This window comes from Oncorhynchus nerka, linkage group LG15, assembly GCF_034236695.1.
Source record: "Oncorhynchus nerka isolate Pitt River linkage group LG15, Oner_Uvic_2.0, whole genome shotgun sequence".
Classification (NCBI taxonomy): Eukaryota; Metazoa; Chordata; class Actinopteri; order Salmoniformes; family Salmonidae; genus Oncorhynchus; species Oncorhynchus nerka.
In genome coordinates, this window is record NC_088410.1 from 44,997,474 (window position 1) to 45,022,455 (window position 24,982).

General features: G+C 46.7%; 1 protein-coding gene across 1 annotated transcript in view; it reads right to left on the reverse strand.

The window, feature by feature from the left end:
* Positions 1-24,982, reverse strand: part of LOC115142772 (plexin-A1-like) — a 275,942-nt gene that overhangs the window by 205,270 nt on the left and 45,690 nt on the right. The window contains 2 exon segments of the mRNA XM_029682496.2: positions 8,127-8,309; positions 21,369-22,767. Of these exon segments, the coding sequence (XP_029538356.2) occupies positions 8,127-8,309; positions 21,369-22,550 (1,365 nt within the window). The 5' untranslated portion in view covers positions 22,551-22,767.

Here is a 24,982-nt window from a genome sequence, read left to right on the forward strand (position 1 = left end):
TAGTTTGTTAGCAAGCAAGAGTTTTAATGACTCCAACCTAAGTGTACGTAAACGTCCAACTTCAACTGTATACATGAACTGTATATATGAACTGTATATATGCATGTTTACACGTGTACAAGCACCTACGAGGAGTCAGCATCAGGCAATCAGGCATTGGATGTAACAGCGTTGCCCCCTCAGTGTCATTCAAACATACTTTATTTTTACTTTATTTTGGACTTTCATTTTATCCCCTGGATTCCATCTTTACAACATTGTCCTTTCCAGCACGGTTACAGCAACTATGGTGGATGCCTAAGCAAAACAGCTTAACTTGGCTTGGTTTGACTCTCCTATAGCGTGAATCAGTTTGCTGATATGCTCATACTAAGGCTGACCCCATTTAGTCGACTGGTCATTTGTTTGGTCTTTAGGCTGTTGGTCGAGGGGGGGCACAGGTTTGTTTATTCTGGATTGGCTATATTTATCTCTGGCTCCTTCTTTAGTAATTTTGCATCATCATTTTTAATATTAGTGCTTAAAGCATCAGACAGGCTCAGTAGCCTACATATAGTTGATTTTATTCAAACATAACGGTGTGTGTGTTTATTCAAACATACGGTGTGTGTGTGTGTGTGTGTGTGTATATGTATATACATATACAGATATATAGATATATATAGTTGTTGCCGGGGACAGCCCTAACGCATACTCATACATAATACTAATCATCTTAATAGCAATACAATAATATCAAATGTTTCATAATACTTCCCATGGTGATTTGGCCAGTTAAATCAACGAGGATGTAGTTTGTGTGGTGATCATGTCTTCTCCATCTCATCATGCCCGTCCCGCTCTCTCTCTCTCCTCATGAACAGGTGACCGAGGGACTGCATTCATCCCCACAACAGTACCCTCCGTGCTACTTCCCAGCTCTGACAACTTGTGCCTCTTGCTAACACAATGTGAATGGGAGTACACACAAAACATATACACGTGTACGCGCACATACGCGCACACAACAAATGCACACAGACATAGGACAGACAAACACGCCTACAGAACATGTCTTGAAAGAATGGAAAGGAGATAGAGGGAGAAGGGGAGAGAGGGAAAGAAAGTGCGGAGAGGGAGAAGGGGAGAGGGGGAGAAGGGGAGAGAAAGAAAGAGCAGAAAGGAGAGAGGGGAAGAAGGGGAGAGAAAGAAAGAGTGAACGGGGAGCCGAGCACTTTAAGTAAAATCAAGATGACAGTGAACCTATTCACTATCAAAACAATGCGTTGGAATGACCCTCTACACAGAGGGCCTTGAGATGTGTGTTTGTATGTTAGTCTCCGATTGTCTGTGTCAGTCTGGTTTCCATCCGTTTGCCAGGCTGGCTAGTAGACCTCTCTCTCTCTCTCTCTCTCTCTGTACACCTCCTTCACCCAGGAGAGACAGACTATCACTATTACTATACTGTGGGTCTCACTCTCAGTCTGTCCGTCTCTCCCAATCACAACTTCGCTCTCATTACTCACCCCACAGATTTTTCTCTGTCTCTCCATCCCACTCTCCTTATACTTCCCTCCCTCCCTCCCATCACTTAAGAATTTGTTCTTAACCGACTTGCCTAGGTTTAAAGGTGAAATTTAAAAAAGAAAAAGTGAAAAGGGTCGAGCCCATCTGCAGCTTTCCATCTGCAGCTTTCCATCTGCAGCTTTCCATCGAGAGAGAGAGGCAGAGACAGAGACACAGAGACAGACAGAGAGACAGAGAGGCAGAGACAGAGACACAGAGACAGACAGAGACAGACAGAGACACAGAGACAGACAGAGACAGACAGAGAGAGAGAGAGATGAAGGAGTGGGGGGGGTTAGTCACCAGAGGGGGTCTGTCCCATCATTACCATGCCTGTGGTGAGAGGGTGGGTTGCTGTCAGTCTGCCAAGTTTCTGTCTGACACACACACAGGCGCGCGCACACACACACACACACACATCATTATGAGCCTGTAGAATAACAATGATCAGTCAATTAGCTTCTGACACACACACACAGATCACGGATACACCCGTCCCTCTGGAATAGCAACGGCCATGAACCGTGTCGCCACGACCAAGAAGCACACACAGACGCACACACACAGACAGGTCATATTTTAGAAGAACCAAGTAACCGCAGGGTAAGTGAATGTATTTCCTATCAAGACCATGCTGGTCAAGTTCAACGGCTAACACAGACGGTTTAGATGTTGGAGTGTTCACTAATGATGCCTACATCAGACTACTATAATACAGGACAGCAACATCATCCCCTCCACTTTTCACACTAATAAATCTTCTTTGTCAGAGTCCGAAGCCTCAGGGGTGGGTATCCATTGAGTGGGCAGAGTGGGGCCTGTGGGAAGCTTCTCAGAAGAACGACCTATTTCTGGCATGGGCTCAAAATGGGCACAGTGGCTAGTGCAGCAGATGGGAGAGTTGTACCCCCTCCGGTGAAACAGCTGAAGAATGCTACGCTGGACACCCGGCTGGAGAGTGACACCTCGATGGGGAGGGAGGAAGAGAGAGAGAGAGAGAGAGGGTCTGGCTCCAGTGCTTTCACTAAAGAAGCGGGATCTCTCCCTCTCGAAAGACCCGCTCATCCATCGAACAGCTTTTCTTTCTCTCTCTCACCATCTCCCCCAAACTCATAGGGGAGCATGATCTCTCAATACTCAGAGGCAGGACCATACAGCAGTATCCCTCTCAGCTTGTAGTGCTTCACACACACACTCACAGCTCACTAATGTCTGTACAACACACATTGTGGAGGAAAAACACAAAAGCATGACACACTGAAAGCATGCAGACGAGAGAGAGAGAGAGAGAGAGAGAGAGAGAAAGCCTGGGGACAAGCCAGAATCTGTCCTCAATTTCCCATTTCAACAGATCCATCAAAAAGCTCCTGCTTCCATCACACGTTGCGAATCCGCCGTGCTTCTACACCTGCATTGCTTGCTGTTTGGGGGTTTAGGCTGTGTTTCTGTACAGCACTTTGTGACATCAGCTGATGTAAGAAGGGCTTTATAAATACATTTGATTGATTGATTTTCTCCCTCTCCCCTCCTCCCTCGATCACTCACCCACTCCCTCCATCACTCTCGCTTCCTCCCTCCATCTACACATTCGTTCCAACAACAAGCTAGGCACATTTGATCAGTGAGTACACACAACCGCAAACACACACAGGCAGCATATTGTGAACTAGTAGTTGAGATTAAAATCCTATTAATATTGGGTTTATTAACAGCAGAATAAAACATGTTTGTGTTTCTCTTTCTCACTGGGAGAGAAGGCAGATGACGGATTTGGTGACTTCTTGCACACTGATTTTCTTTGTGTCTTGGCGCAGACTTCTTTGTGTCTTGACGCAGACATGTGAGCAAACAAACAAGTAACTGCCAAAATAAAGAAAACACTTGAGTAAATGAGGAATACAAAGTACATTGAAAGCAGGTGCCTGCGCACAGGTTAATTAAGCGATCAACAGTATATCAGTCTTAGGGTCACGTATAAAAATGCCCAGTTGTCCATTATTTTGGCTGCCATGGCAGGAAAAGTCCTTAGGTATTTATTAGGTATTTATTAGGATCCCCATTAGCCGCAGAAAAGGCATCAGCTACTCTTCCTGGGGTCAACATGAGACATGACATATTAGAGAACACTAGTCATCATGGATTGAAAATCATACATTTAAAACTCCACACACAGCCTACATACCAGCACATAGGTCTAATACATAGTACAGTGCAAACTCCAATACAAGATATATAAAATGGCCGGCCCCCTTACTGCAGTGAGGTGTTCTTTTACCTGTTTTTATGACTGGTTATGTTAATATCTTCAGTTACCTGGTGTGGCAGAGAGTTCCATGTAGTCATGGCTCTATGTGCGCTTCCCAGCCTCTGTTCTGGACCTGAGGACTGTGAAGGGACCCTCTGGTTGCATGTCGTCTTGTGTTTGTGCCGATGAGCGTCCGAACTGTGTGCCGACTGCTCTAACAGACAGTTCGGGTACCTTCAACACATCGATACCTTGCACAAAGACCAACAGTGATTCAGTCAATCTCTCCTCAACTTTGAGCCAGGAGAGACTGACGTGCATGTTACTGACACTTTTCCTCCGTGTACATCGAAGTGCGATACGTGCTGCTTTGTTTTGGACCAACTGCAATTGACCTATGTCCTTCTTTGCAGCACGTGAACACGCAGCTGGGCAGTAGTCCAGGTGCAACAAAACTAAGGCCTCATCTGGTTGACTGAGATGTCAAGAAAGAGCAACGCCCTATCATGGACAGACCTCTACCCATTTTAGCAACCATTGAGTCTATATGTTTTGACCATAACAGCTTGCTATCTAGCGTTACACCCAGCAGTTTAGTCTCCTCAAACTGCTCAATAGCCACATTATTTAATAACAGATCTAAGCGAGGTTTAGTGTTGAGCGAGTGATTTGTCCCACAAATTGTTACTTGATATTTAGCATCAGCCTATCGCTAGTTCTAAAACTAAAACTGACTGAAGCTCTATGTTAAGTGTCTCAGTTATTTTGTTTACTGTTATGTTTACTGTTTGCCGTCAGCACACATAGACACACAGGCTATATTCAAGGTCCGTGGACGGTCATTTGTAAAAACAGAAAGCAATAATGGCCCTAGTGGGCTGCCCTGCAGAACACCACACTCAACTGAATTTGGCTTCCATTAACAAAAACCCTCTGTGTTCTATTATATGGGTAACTCCCAAGCCATAATAAGGCAGAGGATGCAAAATCCATGACACCTCCGTTTTTTTCAGCAATAGGTTATGATCGATGACATCAAAAGCTACACTGAAGTCGAACAAAACAGCTCCCACAATCTTCACACTATCAATTTATTTCAGCCAAATCAGTAATTTGTGTTAGTGCCGAGCACGTTGAGTGCCCTTCCATATAAGCATGCTGAAAAGTCTGTTCATTTGTTTTCTGCAAAATAACTTTGTATTTGATCAAACAGTATTTTTACCAAACGTTTGCTAAGCACCTGTAACAGGCTGATTGGTCGGCTGTTAAAACCATTAAAAAGGGTGCTCTGCTATTCTTGGGTAGCGGAATGACCTTTGCCTACCACACACAGTCTTCTAGGCATACATTCAAGATGTGACAAAAATGTCATAATGTACTCCGCTACCAACCTCAAACATTCACCATCCAGGTTGTCAGTACTTGGTGGTTTGTCCTTATGTTTGTTTTCACCTCTTCCACGCCCACTTTGAGGAACTCAAAACTACAGTGCTCGTCTTTCATTATTTGGTCCATTATGCATGAATATGAAGGCCCGGCATTTGTTGTTTGCATGTCATACCTAAGTTTTTAAATTTTGTCAACAACAAAAAAGGTATTCAAGTGGTCGGCAATATCAAAGGGTTTTGTTATGAACAAGCCGTCTGCCTCAGTGAAGGAAGGCGCAGAGCTTGCTGTATTTGCCTAGAATTTCATTTTAAGTACTCCAGAGTTTTTTTTACCATCATTCTTTACATAATGTATCTTTGTTCCATAGTACAGTTTCTTCTGGCAGTTCCAACAGTCAGTTTCTTGATGGGCGCATGCCTATTAGTAACTGGAAAGAAGCAGTTTCACAAATGCTTCCAGTGCAGCGTCTGGATGTTCCTTATTACATCAGCCCAAAAGTATTTTTTCACATCTTCACAAAGGAATCATTGTTAAAACGTCCCGTATGATCGTTTATACACCAGTTTAGGTCCAGTCTTCGGGACTTTGGTTTTTCTAGATAACGCTATATTAGTAAAGATGTGATCAATACACATAGATGTAAATGTAAATGTAATTTAGTTCATTTTCTGTTTGTAAATACCCTGGTAGGTTGGACTGATGACTTGAATCAGATAACAGGCACAGGTTACAGATTGGAGCTTCTTTTTGAGTGGGCAGCTTGATATCACTTACATTATCCAACATTTCACACATATATAGTCCAAACACCGACTCTTAGCAGTTTTCAGATGTCAATAAGTGGTCAATTTCACAAACCTTATTTCTCAGGTGACATGTGTTAATATGGGCTATTGTTAGTCCTTTTCTGTGTTGCTTGCTTGTTTTTAGTGCTATTCTGAGAGGCTGATCCAAGGAAGACACATCAGTGACATTTACGTTTCGCCTCCTTCGCCTTGCCAGTGTCCAGTCTCCCACTGGCCGGGGAATTGAGCTTACCATCTGTCCAGTGGATTGGAGCAGGTCAGTACCGCCCGACTCATCGAGTCCTTAGCTGTAGGAGGCATTCAGAACTGAAACGCACATCTCGTTTCCCCCCGCAACTGAACTAGCAGCCGGAGAATCACTTCCCTAAGCTGCTTGATGATGATACATTTGGAACAGACAAAGAACGTATGCTCATTTATCAGTTCCACCTTATTTTCCTCCTCTTGTGTAGATGTCATCTCACACCTAGCGCATTTGAGCCCAGATGTAGACACAAATACCACTGGTGTTTTGAATCTAGCACTGCTAGCATTATCTTGCTCTGTTAGCACGATAACCGCTAACCGCTATTTTATTTCCAGAACTTTGAAAGAGGGGTCTCAAATTAGCATAGGGGGTTTAAAGGGGGTGTGTGTGTGTGTGTGTGTGTGTGTCTCAGTCACCAGATCTCAACACAATTGAATACTTATGGGAGATTCTGGAGCTGCGCCTGAGACAGCGTTTTCCACCACCATCAACAACACACAAAATGATGGAATTTCTCATGTTAGAATGGTGTCACGTCCCTCCAACAGAGTTCAGGACATTTGTAGAACATCTGCCAAGGAGCATTGAAGCTGTTCTGGCGCATCGTGGCGGCCCAATGACCTATTAAGACACTTTATGTTGGTGTTTCCATTATTTTGGCAATTACCTCCATGTAACAACAACCTTGTTCTCTCCTTCCACACACCAACACACGTCTCACCCAACAACGCTGTTCACAAAAATAACTGAATGGGTCGGTGTCACTTTGACAAATGCACAGTGCTGAATCTAAGTCAACATTGCATTGTGCTGTCACACACACACACACACACACACTACACATTCAGACAAAGAAACCCACAGATTATAATGCATATTCATAACGGTGACTCAATGTCTTGAGCGGAGCAGAAGGTAAACCAGGCGAAATATACAATGAGCTCCTATCTACCTCGAGAGCCCTGTCTTCAACAGACTACACACACACACACACACCCCCCCCACATGCAAATTAGTATGACAAGCCATAACGAACACTCACCAAACACACAATCAACATGCACACTGTGTACGTGCCAATAACTGAGATAACATCAATAAGAACACACAGACTCAGACCAACAGCAGCAGCCCGTTTGGAATGTTCACCAGAGATTCTGGAGGCTAAGATCCAGACAACATTCAGCTCTCATTCAAAGCCACTAACAGCTAACACATATCTGCCTAATATCTCGTTTATGACCATTGCGGGAACCAAAACCCCACGACTTTCAATAGACCACTCTATCCAATTTCCATTTGACACCACAGGCTAGGCCTATATACTGCATCTACTAAAACTAGACGACCGCAGTCAATTTCCCCGCCTGTCGTCTGAGCGGCCATTTAAAAAATTTAAAAAACGGGTGGAGATTTTGATCGACGGCCTGCAGGGTCTCCTGGATGTTAAAGACACGTCAGAGTCAAATGGATGTGACGCGTCGCAGTCAAGGTTTTATGAACTAAACAATCCCCAACGGCTAAATCAGATCCCGGCACCTATCTACGAGGGCGGACATGTCAACGCCACCTTGTCTCCTTTCCTACCTAGTGCACTGCTATTTGCCGGAGCCATATAGGAATCTATAGGGTCGCCATTCCTGACACAGCCTATGATATCCCCTTTAGAAAAGTCATGAGGACCAATCAATGTCGACATGATTATACATGGAGCAACTTCCTGCTTATGAAAAAAAACAAAAAAAAACACCCAAATTCCAATCTGCCGTGACAAGACTGATCAACAAAGGCCGCGAACACAACGTAACAACGACGCCCCTCAAACACGGGCGAAACGTCCGACTCCGTCGCGACCCGAAAGAGTCGTTCTCCCTCCATCCTCTCGCTCCTTTACCTTCTTTATCCTGCCGTTGCGCGTGCCGGCGAAGGCCACGGTGTTGCCGCGGTAATCGTAGGCGGCCACCGAGGTCAGGCCGTCATCCTTGTCGATGAAGAGCGGTATCCCTTCTATGGTGCTGGTCCCGCCCAGCGGCTGGTTAAAGTCCTGGCCGCAGAAGTTGTCGTCGATCTGAAGAGGCTGAACGAGAGAGGAGAGAGAGGGAGAAGTGTGAGAAGACAGGCAAAAACAGTGTGTCTGGCCTTGTAATAGCCTTGTTTAATACAGTACAATATCAGAGCGCAGTTGCACTTACAGAAAGACAAAGGAAAGAGAGTCACATAAACACAACAGATACGCAGTTTGCTAACGTGAACTATCGTCTAGAGACGAGTGTTGTGTGCATGTTTAAGTAGTGCGTGTGTGTCTCTCCCAAAGGATTCTCTTCAGCCGATTCAAATGGTAATCCCCTCATTCAGAGCTCTAATTTCATTAAGGGGCACAATAGTTACCCCCTGACGAATTCCAACCTGCCACTTGGGTTGCTAAGGGAGATCGCCTGAATGCTTTGTGTCAGTGGTTCAGCCTAGAGGGCAGAGGCCACCAACCTTACTACGCAAGTCAAAATCGGCCTGTCGTGAGAGGCATGACACACCAACGTCACTGTGTGTGCGCAACCCGCACCCTATGGAGGCCTAAGAGGTTGCTAGCAGAGGAAGGTTAGAATTGAAGTGGCGTCGGTGTGTGTTTTACACGGGCAACACGCGCATACACACACACAGGCGAGTGTGTAAATGGTGGTGTAATCCAAAGACTGATCACGACATCATCTGATTGATCCACAGAAGAGAACAGTTAACTCTCCCTCACGTGTCTCACCATCTGCCTGAAATTGATTTCAACACGACTCTCGTCGATGTCCCTCTGGTCCTTCCTTTCCTGCTTTATTTCACTCTCGCTGCCTCGCTCTCCAACTCTCAAACCATCCCTTAGCCGAGAACCACAGCGGACGAGTACCACAACTCTACGCGTTACTATCCCCTTCTCTCTCTCCCTCTCTTCATTCCTCCCCCTCTTTCACTCTGCGTCTTTCTCTTAATCTATCCATCTCACAGCAGGAAGAAAGGCAGGGAGAGAGAGGAGGAGAGGAGAAAGGAGGAGAGGAGAAAGAGGAAGGGACAGCCAGCTGGGTATCAATTCGGTTACAAAGTCCCGTAGTTTGCCCCGTGACCCGGTGGAGAGAGAGGGATTGCTGCTTTACGGGAACCTTCTGCGACTCACTAACAATGGGCATCTGCAGAAGGATCGGGAGGATTGTAGAGGAGTGAAGTGTGTGTGCGTGTGTGTCCATGTCCACTGAGCAGTTACTTGAAACAACAGTCTTTTTATTCACTAATGGCCTTGGCCAGTCTCCCATCTGGACAAAACAGACACACTTCACTCAACTACAATCCTTCCTACACTTCTCCAGATGCCCACAGGGCCATATTCAACCCAATCATGAGAGAAGTGCAAGCTCGTCTCCATCAATCTGAATTTGATTCGGGCACTTAGACACACGGTAGCCCCACCCCACCAGAGCCTGGAGGGAAGGACCTTGAAGGGTTAATCCATCATGGGGGGGGGGGGGGGGGTTGAAAGGGTTAAGATACAGTACATTAGTACACAGAGACAGCAGTTGAGTCCCAAATGGCACCCTATTCCTTACATAACGCACTACTTTGACCAGAGCCCGTTGGTCCCTGGTCAACAGTAGTGCACTACTACATAGGGAATAGGGTGCCATTTGGGATGCACACCCAGAGTTCTACTGGGTAGTGAAGGGTAATGGTATTCTTCTGGGTTTGAAAGTTAACCTACAGTCCACAAGAAGACACTGTGCTGGCTAACCTATACTGGACAATATATTGTCAATAATAAACTAGGTGGTTCGGGTCCCGAATGCTGACTTGCTGACAGCCGTGGTATATCAGACCATAATACCACGAGTATGACAAATCATTCCTTTTTACTGCTCTAATTATGTTGGTGACCGGCAATAAGACACCTCGGGGGTTTGTGGTATACATTGGCAAGAAAAGGTATAAGTCAACCTTCTGGTAATACCTGGATTTCTGCATAAATTGGTCATCAAATTTGATCTGAGCTTCATCTAGGTCACAACAGACAAACGCGGTCTAATTAAACTAATAACACACAAACAATTGTATGTTTTCATGTCTTTATTGAACACACCGTGTAAACATTCACAGTGCAGGGTGGAAAAAGTGAGTGAACCCTTGGATTTAGTAACTGGTTGACCCTCCTTTGGCAGCAATAACCTCAACTAAATGTTGCGGATCAGACCTGCACAACGGTCAGGGGGAATTTTGTAAATTCCTTTACAAAACTGTTTCAGTTCAGCAATATTTTTGGTGTGTCTGGTATGATGCTCCCTCCACCATACTTTACAGTTGGGATGAGGTTTTGATGTTGGTGTGCTGTGCTGTGCCTTTTTTTCTCCACACATAGTGTTGTGTGTTCCTTCCAAACAACTCAACTGTAGTTTCATCTTTCCACAGAATATATTGCCAGTAGCGCTGTGGAACATCCTGGTTCTCATTTGCTAACTTCAGACGTGCAGCAATGTTTTTTTGGGGCAGCAGTGGCTTCTTCCATGGTGTCCTCCCATGAACACTATTCTTGTTTAGTGTTTTACATGTCGTAGACTCGTCAACAGAGATGTTAGCATGTTCCAGAGATTTCTATAAGTCTTTAGCTGACACTCTAGGATTCTTCTTAACCTCATTGAGCATTCTGTGCTGTGCTCTTGCAGTCATCTTTGCAGGACGGCCACTCCTAGAGAGAGTAGCAACAGTGCTGAACTTTCTCCATTTATAGACAGTTTGTCTTACCATGGACTGATGAACATCCACGCTTTTAGAGATACTTGTGTAACCCTTTCCAGCTTTATGCAAGTCAACGATTCTTCATATTATGTCTAAGAACTCTTTTGTTCGAGACATTGTTCACATCAGGCAATGCTTCTTGTGAATAGCAAACTCAAATTTTGAGAGTGTGTTTTAATAGGGCAAGGCAGCTCTAACCAACATCTCCAATCTCATCTCAATGATTGGACTCCAGGTTAGCTGACTCCTGACTCCAATTACCTTGTGGAGAAGTCCTTAGCCTAGGGGTTCACATACTTTTTCCAACCTACACTACAATATTTAAATGATATATTCAACATAGACAAGAAAATTACAATAATTTGTTTGTTATTAGTTTAAGCACACTGTTTTTGTCTATTGTTGTGACTTAGATGAAGATCAGATCAAATTTTATGACCAATTTATGCAGAAATCCAGGTAATTCCAAAGGGTTCACATACCACGACTCAGGGCTGTATCCAGGCACTCCACTGCGCTGTCAGCCAATCAGCATTCAGGGCTCAAACCACCCAGTTTATAAAGATTAATTATGCACACGTGCGCACACACACACAAACAAGTGTGTGCACACACCAAGTCTATTATAGTAAACTAAAACTAATCATGAAAAAACTATTTTGGAACATAAAATAATTAACAAACCTGTTTGAAAAACTAAAAATATACTGATACTATTATCTTGGACTCCAAAACTAACTAAAATAAAACCCAACATGAATTTTGTCCAGAATTTGTTTTTTCCTCCTAAACTTTGGGCAAAAATCTAACGGGTTTTCAAGATTTCTCCTAATGGAGTTTAAGTTTTTGAATCTGATTGGTAAATGCTGCTTGCCCAAAGGGCTAAACCAGAGACGGAAGAGGAAGCGAGACATCCCTCATTTATTGGTTGGTTCATATACAGTCAATGAACTAAGCAGACCAGACACAGCTGATAATACATTGGTGTCTATGGGAGAGCCACCCCGTTAAACAGACCTGAGAGGGATCAGTGACAGACTTAGCACTAGGCAGAAGAGGCTATTGCCTCAGGCCTCACATCAAGGGGCCTTGTGAGCTGGGCATAAACATTTAAAAAAATACTAGTCATATTTATTTTAAATACAATTTCTCCGCTTAAGCAATGAGGCGCTTTCAAAGCCGGGCAAAATGCAAATATAACACTTTTACAGAAAAATGACCAGAGTTAAACACGTTTATTTAGTAAAAATACAGGTGCTGATGATAATACTGCCATCGTCATCAAGGCAGAAGACATGTAAGTGTAGCCTGATGCTGTCTGGCTACGTAACCTACTTTATGAAGTGATTTGTTTGACAATCAGATGAAAACCACCAGTGGTCTGTGAAGAGAGTTTCCTTCCACCATATTTTTTTCGCCAGTCTAGGCGCAAACCCTTTCAAGCCCAAGTCACATCGAAATTGACTTTACAACGTAAACCTAACCTATGAACTGACCCATCACCTTACGCATTACTCAACCCCCCCCCCCCGTGGCAAGAAGTGACATCCCTATACAACACATCAATGTCTCCTAGCCTCCCAGGCACCAGTTATTTTTTATCCCGAACACTAAATAATACAATACAAAACTAAATAAAAACTAGCAAATCAGGTCTGGAAACTAATTGAATCTAAACGTAATTTCAAAAGAAAAATGTCTAAACGAATAGAAATAAAAATACCTGCCCCTGCCCCACTTATTCATTAAATGTGCGTTCATACATTTATACATGTATGGGTATGCATCATGCATGGATACACAACGGTCTGATTCTGTGAGTGGGCACGTCCACACACACACAGACAAAGGTCCTGCTCTATAAATACAACACACACAGGGCGTAACTAAACACACGCTGCCACATTCCACACATAAGCCAAAACAGCCTGGCATATCACAGCACAAACTATTCACACATTCCACTGGGCTTCTCTCTTTCTGTCTGTGTGTGTGTGTGTGTGTGTGTGTGTGTGTGTGTGTGTGTGTGTGTGTGTGTGTGTTACCTGCCTGTATGCCTGCCTCACTCACTCTCTCTCTCTCTCTCACTCTCTGCCCCCCTCCCTCTCCATCTTTCGCTCTCATAAATTACCCAGAATCCCAGCTGAGCTTAAGGAGACATCGCTGGAGTCTCTTAAAGAGAAGGAGTCTCCTCTCAAAGTAAATAAAACATGTTTAGTCTGTGTGGGTGTCTCGGTTTGTCTGTCTGTCCCTCCACATGTCTATTTGCCCAACTGCGTCTTTTAATTCATTTCATCTCATACAGCGCTTTTCCAAACGCACATTTAAAGCACTTTGGTGAGGCACCACCACCGACATCCAAAGCTTCATGGAACAACGTCCTACTCGTGAGCTGTACTTCCGATAACAGAAGTACAGGGTAGAGTGTGTGTCATGTGCCGAGTCATCGCCAGTGACAGACAGGCCGGGGGAAATCCCACTGGGAACTCCTGACCTACAGCCCACAGTCAAACACTGTCACGTCACTGCTTAGGCATAGGGGGGGGGGGGTACGGGGCAAGCGCACACAGAAACACACACATACGATGCAGGTGCACCTAGCGCCACACGCATGTGCACGTTTCACACACAAACACACAGTGCCTAGAACGACTAACACAAAACACACTGAGTTGTTTTAGAATTCCAAGCCAACTGTAGAATCTCTCGGAAGGTCAATCTCTCTCACGTCAAATAGGCCTAGAACGCTATGGCAACGGAGCAATGTGGAGATGGGAGTGTGTGATTGTTCCTACTTGTAACGAGTGGTCCTTGGCCATGCCTTGAATTGTATTTAAACACACAGCTGGGTATTGTGTGCGTGCGTTTGAGTCATGTAAAAAAGACGGTTTATTATTATTATTTTATGTTCCAGTGTGACGGCAGCAAGCAGTGGCACCACAGTCACTAGCAACATTTCAGCGATCAGCTTCCCAAAAGTGTCAAAAACACTTCCAACACGTGTCAAAGAAAGGCCCCCAAAAATTGCCCAAGACTCCAGTCACCCCAGCATTTGACTGTTCTCTGCTCCCATACTGCAGACGGTCCTTTTCAATGGCTGTGCGAAGTTGCTGGATACTGGAGCACTCTGTCGTACACGTCGATCCAGAGCATCCCAAACATGCTCAATGGGTGACATGTCAGACGAGTAAACAGACCATGGAAGAACTGGGACATTTTTCAGCTTCCAGGAATGATGTACATTATCGTGTTGAAACATGATGTGATGGCAGCGGATGAACAGCACGACAATGGGCCTCAGGATCTCGTCAATTGCCATCGATAAAATGCAATTGTGATCGTTGTCCGTAACGTATATCTGCCCATACCATAACCCCACCACAGGCCACTCTGTTCACAACGTTGACATCAGTAAACCGTTCGCCCACACGATGCCATACAGCTGTCTGCCATTTGCCCGGTACAGTCAAAACCGGGATTCATCCATGAAGAGCACACTTCTCCAGCTAGTGGCCAATGGAAAATGAGCATTGTCCCACTGAAGTCTGTTACGACACTGAACTGCAGTCAGGTCAAGACCCTGGTGAGGACAACGAGCAGGCAGATGAGCTTCCCTGAGACGGTTTCTGACAGTGTGCAGAAATTCTTCAAATATTAAATTCTCTGGCAACAGCTCTGATGGACATTCCTGCAGTCGAGCATGCCAATTGCACAATCCCTCAAAAGGTGAGACATCTGTGGCATTGTGTTGTGTGCCAAAACAGCCAATTTGAGAGTGGCCTTTTATTGTCCCCAGCAACAAGATGCACCTGTGTAGTGATCATGCAGTTTATTCAGATTTTTGATATGCCAAACTTGACAGGTGGATCTTGGCAAAGGACAAATGCTCACTAACGGGGATGTCAACAAATTTGTGCAAAACATTTGAGAGAAATAAGCTTATTTTGCATATGGAACATTTCTGGGATATTTTATCTCAGTTCATGAAACATGGGACCAACACTTTACATGTTGCGTTTATATTTTTGCTGTTGATTATTATTATTAATATTTATCCTGCTACCAGTCACTTCTTACCCCTGTTTACATGTACATACCTACAATCAATCCAGCACCCCTGCACACTGTAATAATGGTACTGGCACTAACCTGTATATGATTCTTGTGTTCTGTTTCCTCTTGTATTTCTTATCTATATTATGACTTGTATTACTGCCTCATTGGGAAAGAGTTTTGCGCTGCGCACGTCACCGCACTGTTTTACACTTGCTGTATCCTGTGTACGTGACGAGCACACTTTGAAAACACAAAAGACACAGACATCAATAAATAATTACACGGGCAATTAGTATCATTAGCATGGGCGTCGGCGATTTGTGAGCATGGGGTGGGGACAGAGAGACAGGGCGAGAAAGAGATTTTGTATCATTGCCGCCACTCCAATAACTACGATTTTTTTGGCAAAACTTTGTGGCGAATCTCCCGAAACTAACGTTAAAAACTGCACGCATTGGCATAGAAATGGTATCCTTAAATTGGCAAAATCTCGCACTATCCCTTTTAAGATCTGTTTGCTTAAAAAGACCAGTTGTAATTGTCAAACAGATTTAAGCAGTAGCAGGAATGAGAGCCACGAGCACGCAGCCACAGCTTGCTCCTCGTCTTCCCTACAGTGCAGTGGTTCCCATCAACATTATTTATATTCATGCATTTTTGGAGTAAAACAGCATTTTTTATTTTATTTTTTGTCGCCAGAAGTGAACTTCTCAGTCGTTCTTACAACCTGGCCCCCCCACACACATTCGCCTCCGCTGCTGAAAACAATCTTAAGGGAGACACTGATAAGCAAACGCACACAGGTAGACACACGCACACACTGGATTGGTTGGTTTGTCCGTCAATCTAACCCAATACATAAGAATGTCTAATATTAGTACTTTAGTATGGTATATAATGACATGGGTTCAACCCAGTAATTCTCACCCCTCAGCACATTACATCGCCCAATTAACTAAGAAACATCCATCCGGTGGGCATCACCGCCGCCGTCCCAATTAGTCACGTTTAATGAGCTACGTGCGTTTACCGTCACATTCTGATTAAGGAAAAGGGGAATAGTCCTGTGTTTCACATTTATCGTAATTACCGCTCAGAATCGCAAAGGCAAATATATTTAACGAGGTTATTAGTTGGCCTTGCTTGAGTTGAAGATATCGTTTTGGAAGAACACAGCCCTCCAGACCTGGGATCAAATACTATTTTGAATAGTTCAGCATTCGCTTGAGCCTGCCTGGAGTTCCCAATTTTTTGGGGGCATCTATTTCACGAGGCAAACTCAAATCAAACACAGATTACATTTACATTTACATTTAAGTCATTTAGCAGACGCTCTTATCCAGAGCGACTTACAAATTGGTGCGTTCACCTTAAGACATCCAGTGGAACAGCCACTTTACAATAGTGCATCTAAATCTTTTAAGGGGGGGGGGGGGGGGTGAGAAGGATTGGGGTTTCAGGTGTCTCCGGAAGGTGGTGATTGACTCCGCTGTCCTGGCGTCGTGAGGGAGTTTGTTCCACCATTGGGGGGCCAGAGCAGCGAACAGTTTTGACTGGGCTGCGCGGGAACTGTACTTCCTCAGTGGTAGGGAGGCGAGCAGGCCAGAGGTGGATGAACACAGTGCCCTTGTTTGGGTGTAGGGCCTGATCAGAGCCTGGAGGTACTGAGGTGCCGTTCCCCTCACAGCTCCGTAGGCAAGCACCATGGTCTTGTAGCGGATGCGAGCTTCAACTGGAAGCCAGTGGATTAAGTGTTTGAAATGTAACATTTGAACACACCGTTGATTCTGTATCTGATAATCGCAGAGTCGACTTCACTAAACTATATTGCATTTCCCCCTGTATGGAACAAGCGAAGTTCTATGAAATTTAATAATGCTATTAGCGGATAGAGGATAGAGGCTAGCGGATAGAAGATAGCGGATAGAAGATAGCGGATAGAAGATAGCGGATAGAAGATAGCGGATAGAGGCTAGCGGATAGAGGCTAGCAGATAGAGGCTAGCAGATAGCAGATAGCAGATAGCGTTAGCCCCAACAAAGATTTCAGTATCCCGGCATATCTTCATGTAGGTCGGTGTAGCAGCGGCGGCGGCTCCTTTTGCGGCCCAAACGCAACCCTATTCCCTGCAGTGCGAGAGCAGTGCTCTAACATCGGGAACAGGGTGCCATTTGGGACACCGTCTTTTGTATGTCCTCCAAGGAGCGGAGGCAGGACGGAAGTAGTTTAACAGATAAAAAAGGCATAACCTGCAACACTATCAAACTGCCGAGGCTAGATGCATTGGGAGAGTCGGAGATTCACATCCGCTCTTACTTTGAAGAGAGATACCAGTCGAGTAATAGTAGTGCTGTGAGTAGGCATCCTGCATAGTGTAGCGCACGCACGTCCTGCTTAGTACGGGTCACCCGGTGTCTCGATCACACTAAGATGACCCCACCCCCATGTCGGCCTCTCAGTCTTCTTTTCCTACTCTATGGTAGGAATCCCAGGCTGCCCGGCACCTCACCGGAAGAAGCTAGACCATTGTTCCACGGTCGCCGGGAAGGGTCGGGTGGACAGTGAGTACACGGAGATTCATACTCCATACGTCAGCGCCATCTTAGGCCAGAGCGAGAAATAGAGATGTGGGCTAAACCTAAGGAAAAGTTGTGATAGTAGCATTGTATTTTGTTTGTCCATTACAGACTTCATGAATGCCTGCGCATGCCACACCCACACCCCCCTAACCACAACACACACCCACAACAAACACTACACACACCCCCACCTCACCAAACACTATACACACACAAAAATCCCCCCAAAAAACACGACACACAAAACACACATCCCCACCCACTACACACTTCCCCACATCCCCACCCACAACAAACACGACCCCCCCCTCTGTTCTCCTCCTACTCCCTTCCTGACGGCGTGAATGTCAAGATGTCACCTGAAGACAGTGAGCGTTATCTGGCACACCGCCAGCCACCAGCTGGCGCCGAGGGTCAGGAGCAGCGGTAGAAAGCGCCTTCCCTGTGAAGAGCCAGCGGATGACGGAAAGCCTCAGCGGTGACGGTGACAGCCCAGCGCCCGGGTGACTGACAGCGATATTATTGGTGCGGGAGCATTCTGTTCAAATCATCTCCTCCTGCTCTCACATGGGCAGCACAGGCTTTCTGTAGCTAGCTTCTCTAGCTCTCTCTTTTCCCTTTCTCTCCATCTGCAATGTCCACTTCTCCTCGCCTCCCTTTGCTCAGCAGATATAGCCTGCAAAGGCATGTCTCCTTTCTCTTTCTGTAGCTACTTGTCGCTCTCTCTCTCTCGTTCGCTCCAGCTCACTATTCCTCAGTGGTGTAACGTACTTAAGTAAAAATACTTTAAAGTACTACTTAAGTAGTGTTTTTTGGGTATCTGTACTTTACCATTTATATTTTTTGGACCACTTTTTATTGGACTCCACTACCTTCCTAATGAAAATAATGTATTATTCACTCCTTACATTTTCCCTGACACCCAAAAGGGCGTTACATTTTGAATGCTAATAAGCAGGACAGGACAATTGTCTAATTCGCACAATAATCAAGGCAACATCCCTGGTCATCCCTACTGCCTCTGATCGGGTGGACTCACTAAACACACATGCTTCGTTTGTAAACCATGTCTGACTGTTGTAGTGTGCCCCTGGCAATCCGTACATTTAGAAAGCAAGACAATCGTGCCGTCTGGGTTGCTTAATATAAGGAATTTTTCATTATTGACACTTTTACTTTCAATACTTAAGCATATTTTAGCGATTCCATTTACTTTTGATACTTACGTATATTTTAAAACCGAAAACGTTTAGACTTCTACTCCTGTAGAATTTTGCTGGGTGACTCACTTTTACTTGAGTCGTTCTCTATTAAAGACATCTTTACTTTTACTCAGGTACGACAACTGGGTACTTTTCTCACCAATGCCGTTTCTTCCCTCTCCACCCCGTCTCACTCTCCCAATCCTCCACCCACTTGCTCTCCCTCTCTTATTCTCTCTCCCACTCTACCCACCTCTCCCTCCCGATCTCGGTCTTGCTCCCTCTGTGGAGAAATGGTTTCTATGGATCTACTCCCAGAGTGGTGGAAGGTCATAGCATCACTAATAAACCCCAGACAGATGAGATGAGGGCCTGAGAACACCGCCACTGCCCGAGGTCGCTTCAGATAGACGTGTGTGTGTGTGTGTGTGTACAATATAAAGAACAAAATTACATAATAAATATCTACAACAGTGAACCTATGTGAGCTTTCCACACACACACACACAGACCCACACACAGTCACAGACCATTTACAGGGGTAATGAGGGGAGCTGACAGTACGGGAGACCATTCATCATGATAGGTTGCACCCTTCAGCTGGCCAATGGCCTGCCTCAATCCGCCTCGCCTCCCAGCCGCTCTACACCAGGGTCAACTGCTGACCTCATCTAGCCCCTCACGGAGCAATGAGCCAAAATCACCCCCAGACACTGATCTAAGGTCAGTTTTCAAAGGTTAAGGTTAAGAGAGTGGGGGAGGGGAACGCTGTTCCAAGACCTGTGCTTACAGGATTACTTCTACTCAATGAGTCCTCAAGCCTGACCTGGCATCGCCACAGGATCAAGGGCCAGCCAATCGGCTGAACACAGCAGCTCTTACATCACCATTCCCACCAGAGCCGGGGAGCTGTGGCAACGAGTGGGCTTAAAAAGCGGGAATCCAGGATGAGTCAGTGTGGAATGGTTTGCGACCGACTGGCTGACTAAGCAGATTGCGGGGTGTTACTTGAGAGAAGATCACATTTTAACTGGCTTTGGAAAAAAAGTTATCCTGTGTAAAACGCTACTTGTGAGGACACATTTGCACGCGGAGAACCAGAGCCCATTTCCAAAACGGTCAAATTAAACACTCACGGGGAGAAGAGGAGTTGAGAAAGAAAAGGGCCAACACGACGACAGGCAATCAACTACAGCTGAGGAGGAGCGAGGTGACCCCTGAGTGCCTCAACTGGGCCATTCACAAATCCCTCTCTTTTTTTCGCTCTCCCTCTCTAGGTTTAGAAACGACAGACGGCGCGACTCTGCCAGGCTTTTCGGCAGCCTCCTTTCCCAATCTTTACATCCCTTTCTTTCAAGCACCTGCTGTTGCTCCTGCTGTACTCATTCATAGTCCATTATGTGTATGACGTACAGCTGGAGATGGGCCTTCATTAGCACGTAGCACCTGTCACCAAGCTGGGCTGTACCGCTGTTTAATAAGAATGCTATATCAAAAGAACTAATCATTAGAGTGGTAGAGACTAAGAAAGGGGGGGAAGAAAGAGAGCACAAAAAAAGAGGGAAAGAACGAATGAAAGAGGAAGAAGGAGAGAGCGGGAGGGAGGGAGGTTGAGAACGCCAGCTAACAGGCTGAGTAAGTGAGTGAGCGAGTGACAAAGAAAATAAGAAGTAGAAGTCGACTATAGATGGATATATAGAGGGGGAGCGAGAAAGAACGGGGAGAGGGCGAGAAAGCGGGATGACTGTTGGGAAGAGAGAAGGAGGAAGAGGAAGAGAAGAAGAAGGGATAAGAGAGAAGGGGAGCGAGAAGCGAGGAGGCTAAAGAGGGCGACGGAGATGTGGACTGAGGCCTGTTTATCTCGGCCTGGAGCGGGGTGTGTGCTCTCGAAAGCAATGCGCGGCCATGCACCGTAGATCAGTAGGAGAACCCCAGCCAAGCCTCGTGTCCTCCCCGAGGGGCCGAGTACTGCAGACAGCATGTGATCAAACCCTCTCTCAATGAATTTGTGTGTGTGTGTGTGTGTGTGTCATTTGAGTGACATTTCACAAATCCTGGGGACTGGGCTAATGATATCTCCGTTGGACTAAATCAAAGCACTCAGTGGTTCCAGGAAGAGAGTGGGAACCGGGCTCAGAGTCACGACGCCTCAGCACTTCCTCTCTAATTACGACTGGCCTACAGATGGCCCCAGGGAGAAGTGGTGGAAGGGGACTAAAGCTAAATGCCAGCATCATGGCAGAGGCGTGTTGAGGAAGGCCCATGTATTCATCACCACTGTCTGAATCGAAACCCTGATAATTGCAGGGTGGTTGTAACTACGGTCTCCTCAAGTTTGACAGATCTCCAGTGAGACCACAAGGTCAGCCATTACAGAGCTTAGGCCTTTTGTTCAATGCTCTCTGAAAAGAGCATGGCAAATAATAAGAATCAAAGTGAATTTAATGTGAGGGACATATCAGAATTGAAGGGCAGTAAATTGAATCGGAGAATCCGATAGAGGTCAGTGGCACTACGAGGGTCGCAGGGACTCACCGAGTTGATGCAGGCCAGCTCCTTGTTGAGCAACCAGGGCAGCGACAGCCTTCCCTCTCCCCTGTAGCAGGACTGGATGCGCTCCTTGATCTTCTCCTTGATGCGGCGCAGTGTGAACAGGCACAGGGCCGACTCCTTGGGTGGTCTGGCCCTGTTTTTCTGGCCTTGGGAGAAGACCGTGAATAGGATGTCCTCGTCTTCGGAAATGCTTAAAGAGTCAGCCAACTGCTTCCCGGGCCGGCTGAGGTAAGCGTCCTGGATGAGGCGGTACTCCACACCATCCTTGGTGCAGCCAATGGGGAACTCCACGTACGAGTAGAACTTGGGGTCGTCCACGCAGAGACGGACGATCTTGGATGTGAAGAACTGTTCGCCGGAGGCGTCTGGCGAGGTGAGCTGAGTGTCCAGCTGCATGGTCAGGTAGTAGACAAACTGCTCGCTGCTGAAGCTGTAGATGTAATAGATGTCGAAGGCGGGGAATTTGCTGAGGGTGTCCGAAGGGATCTTGAGCTGCGAGGAGACAAACTCGTCCTGGTAGACGAAGCTGAACATGTCGGCGTTCTCCTCATTGGCCATCAGCTTGCGGCTGGAGAGTGTGGGGAAGTACTCAGACTTGCCGTCAATGGGCGTGCCGATGAAGAGCTTGCTGGCGGGGCCATGCGGGGAGGTGATGATGACCCCGGACATGGTGCCAGACTCGGCCACGCTGGACAGGTAGTGCTCCTTACGGTGGTGTGGCTCGCCTAGCTTGAACAGGTCGTCCAGCCTTAAAAACTGGCAGATGCCCTGGGAGGTGCTCCCGCAGGCGATGAGCCGGTTCTGGGCGTAGTCAATGAGCAGCAGCTTGTTGACATTGCTGGTCTGGGCCAGGTCGTGGGGGCAGGACTGGACGCTGGGCGGGGGGTAGCACTTCTCATTGTCCACCACGGGACCAGTCATGTGGCTACGCAGCTTGGTGAGGTTGCTGGAGAGCTTGAAGATCCAGTTGACCGAGCCGACGTAGACCTCGCCCGTCTTGTTGTGAATGGCCAGGTGTGTCAGTCCCAAATCGGGCGGGTAGAAGGTTTTGAAGGTCTGGGGTTGGCCTCCTGTTTGGGATGGGCCTACCAAGAGGACCAGCACCATGAGAAGGAGCAGGTTCCCCAGACGAGGGGCAGCGAGTGACCTCTGTAAGGGCCACATATCTGGGACTTGCGGGAGGCAAGGCTGGGGGAAGGGATGGGGGAGGTGGGTTCACTCCAGCACCTAGTCCGGCTCTGTTTGTGTTTAGCTATATTCCCCTGGAAGGAGAATGGACTGGCCAAGGGAAGGGGGGGGAGCTCCTATTGATCCGGTGTCCTTTTCTCTGCGTTCGGAGCTGTCATCCAGAGCATCATCCACAGCGGCATTTGTAGGAGCCCTGCAAGGCAAAAAAAAAAAAAAAAAAAAACACATTATGAGACGCGATGGAACATTACCTATTGATTATGCATCAGCCTGGGAACCTGAAAGCACACGAGATACGCTGCCAAGTTAAGACAAAAGTCAAGACGACATTCAACCACCCCAGATGAATAAATTACACAAACTCAGGCCTGTAGGGCATATCCGTGACTACACAATTGTGAAGGGAGACAGCTAGCGAGAGCTTCGGGCGTATTACACAACGCACGGTACAATAAAGCGAGTCACACTGCGATGAGTTAGAGACACACAACACCCGGCATGCTAATATTTCACACGTTCAACGGTATAGTGAGGGGTTTAGAGAAGGTCTGCTGAGAAAATCCCCGGAGGTGGCACACTTCTATGGACGCCACGCAATTTGTATCAAGGTCTGCTCCCTCCCAGGCCTCCCCACTGCATGCAGTATCAGCAAACTACCCAGCATCCCCCTCTTCTCCTAATTAGGCCCTTATTCTGTCAATAGCACCAAGGCATGGTTCTCAGTTACTCTGTGGCAGCGCCGCAGCTCTCTGATGGCCAAAACATGTTTGCTACCCCGAGGGAGGTTGAGTAAAAAAAAAAGATGATTCATGGTCATTATGCTCCATCGGGAATGTTGAGAACAATACAAGCTAGAAAAAAAAGGGAAATTAAAGAATGAGATGGATCGAGACAAAAGTATACTGCACACGTCTCAGAGAGATGAATTGCTGTTGTTGTTGTCATTGTTGTTGCGGTTCCAACAATACAATTCCCATTTCCACTCCAGCCAAAGCTTCTCTCGCCATCTCGCCCACCCAACCCAGTCATCCACTCCCAGCAGTTAAATGCAAAAAAATAGGATTATTTATTTAACCTTTATTTAACTAGGCAAGTCGGTTAAGAACACATTGTTATTTACAATAACGTCCTACCCCGGCCAAACCCAGATGACTCTGGGCAAGTTGTGCGCAGCACTATGGGGCCTCCCAATCACAACCAGTTGTGATACAGCCTGGAATCAAACCAGTGCCTTACACCGCTGCGCCACTCAGGAGCCCCTAAATATCTGCTTCCATCCAAACCAAAACAACCTCTAATTGTCTGAACCAAAGTTCCCGGGGCCCATTTGGCTATTCCCAGTGTGGGAGTGGGATTGACTGGATTTTTAATTCTTCTAAATTAAGTGACACATGTGCCAGCACCCCCTCGGCTTCCATACCTTCTGAGAGTTGGATTTCCTTGGCACGGATGGATTGGGGGTGGTTGATGGGAGAGGAGGGACGGGGGTGGGGATTGATGGGAGAGGGGAGGGACGGGGGTGGGGATTGATGGGAGAGGAGGGACGGGGGTGGGGTTTGATGGGAGAGGAGGGAAGGGGGTGGGGTTTGATGGGAGAGGAGGGACGGGGGGGGTTTGATGGGAGAGGAGGGACGGGGGGGGGGGGTTGATGGGAGAGGAGGGACGGGGTGGGGGTTTGATGGGAGAGGAGGGACGGGGTGGGGGTTTGATGGGAGAGGAGGGACGGGGTGGGGGTTTGATGGGAGAGGAGGGACGGGGTGGGGGGTTTGATGGGAGAGGAGGGATGGGGAGGTTTGATGGGAGAGGAGGGACGGGGGGTTGATGGGAGAGGAGGGACGGGGGGGGTTGATGGGAGAGGAGGGATGGGGAGGGGGTTTGATGGGAGAGGAGGGATGGGGAGGTTTGATGGGAGAGGAGGGATGGGGGTTTGATGGGAGAGGAGGGATGGGGGTTTGATGGGAGAGGAGGGATGGGGGATTGATTGACGGGGAGGTGAAAGTAATGGAAAAATACTTTTTTCCCTTGTGGGTGACTTCTAGTGCCAATGATAGCAGAGAGTTTGAGTTGGCCCATCTCAGCGCTGCTTGACAGACCAATCATGTTCCGGCGATACCGGGACATTAGTTTTCCTGTAAATGCTGATTACGCAAAATGTGTGCGGCAACTCTGAGGCCCGGCTTAATTTCACCTAGACTATGAAAGTGTCTGCAGAGGGTTATTTTATGACCGAACCGAATTGGGAGAGACGATGGAGGGAGGGACGAAGAGCAGTGAGGGAGGGAGGGAGGGACGAAAGCCGTGGGGGGGAACAAAAACATGAGATATAACAAAAATCTAAAAATGAAGTGAAAGAGGGAAGGAATAATAAGTAAATTCTTTCCTCCCTTATCTTGGGTTTTCCTCCGGAG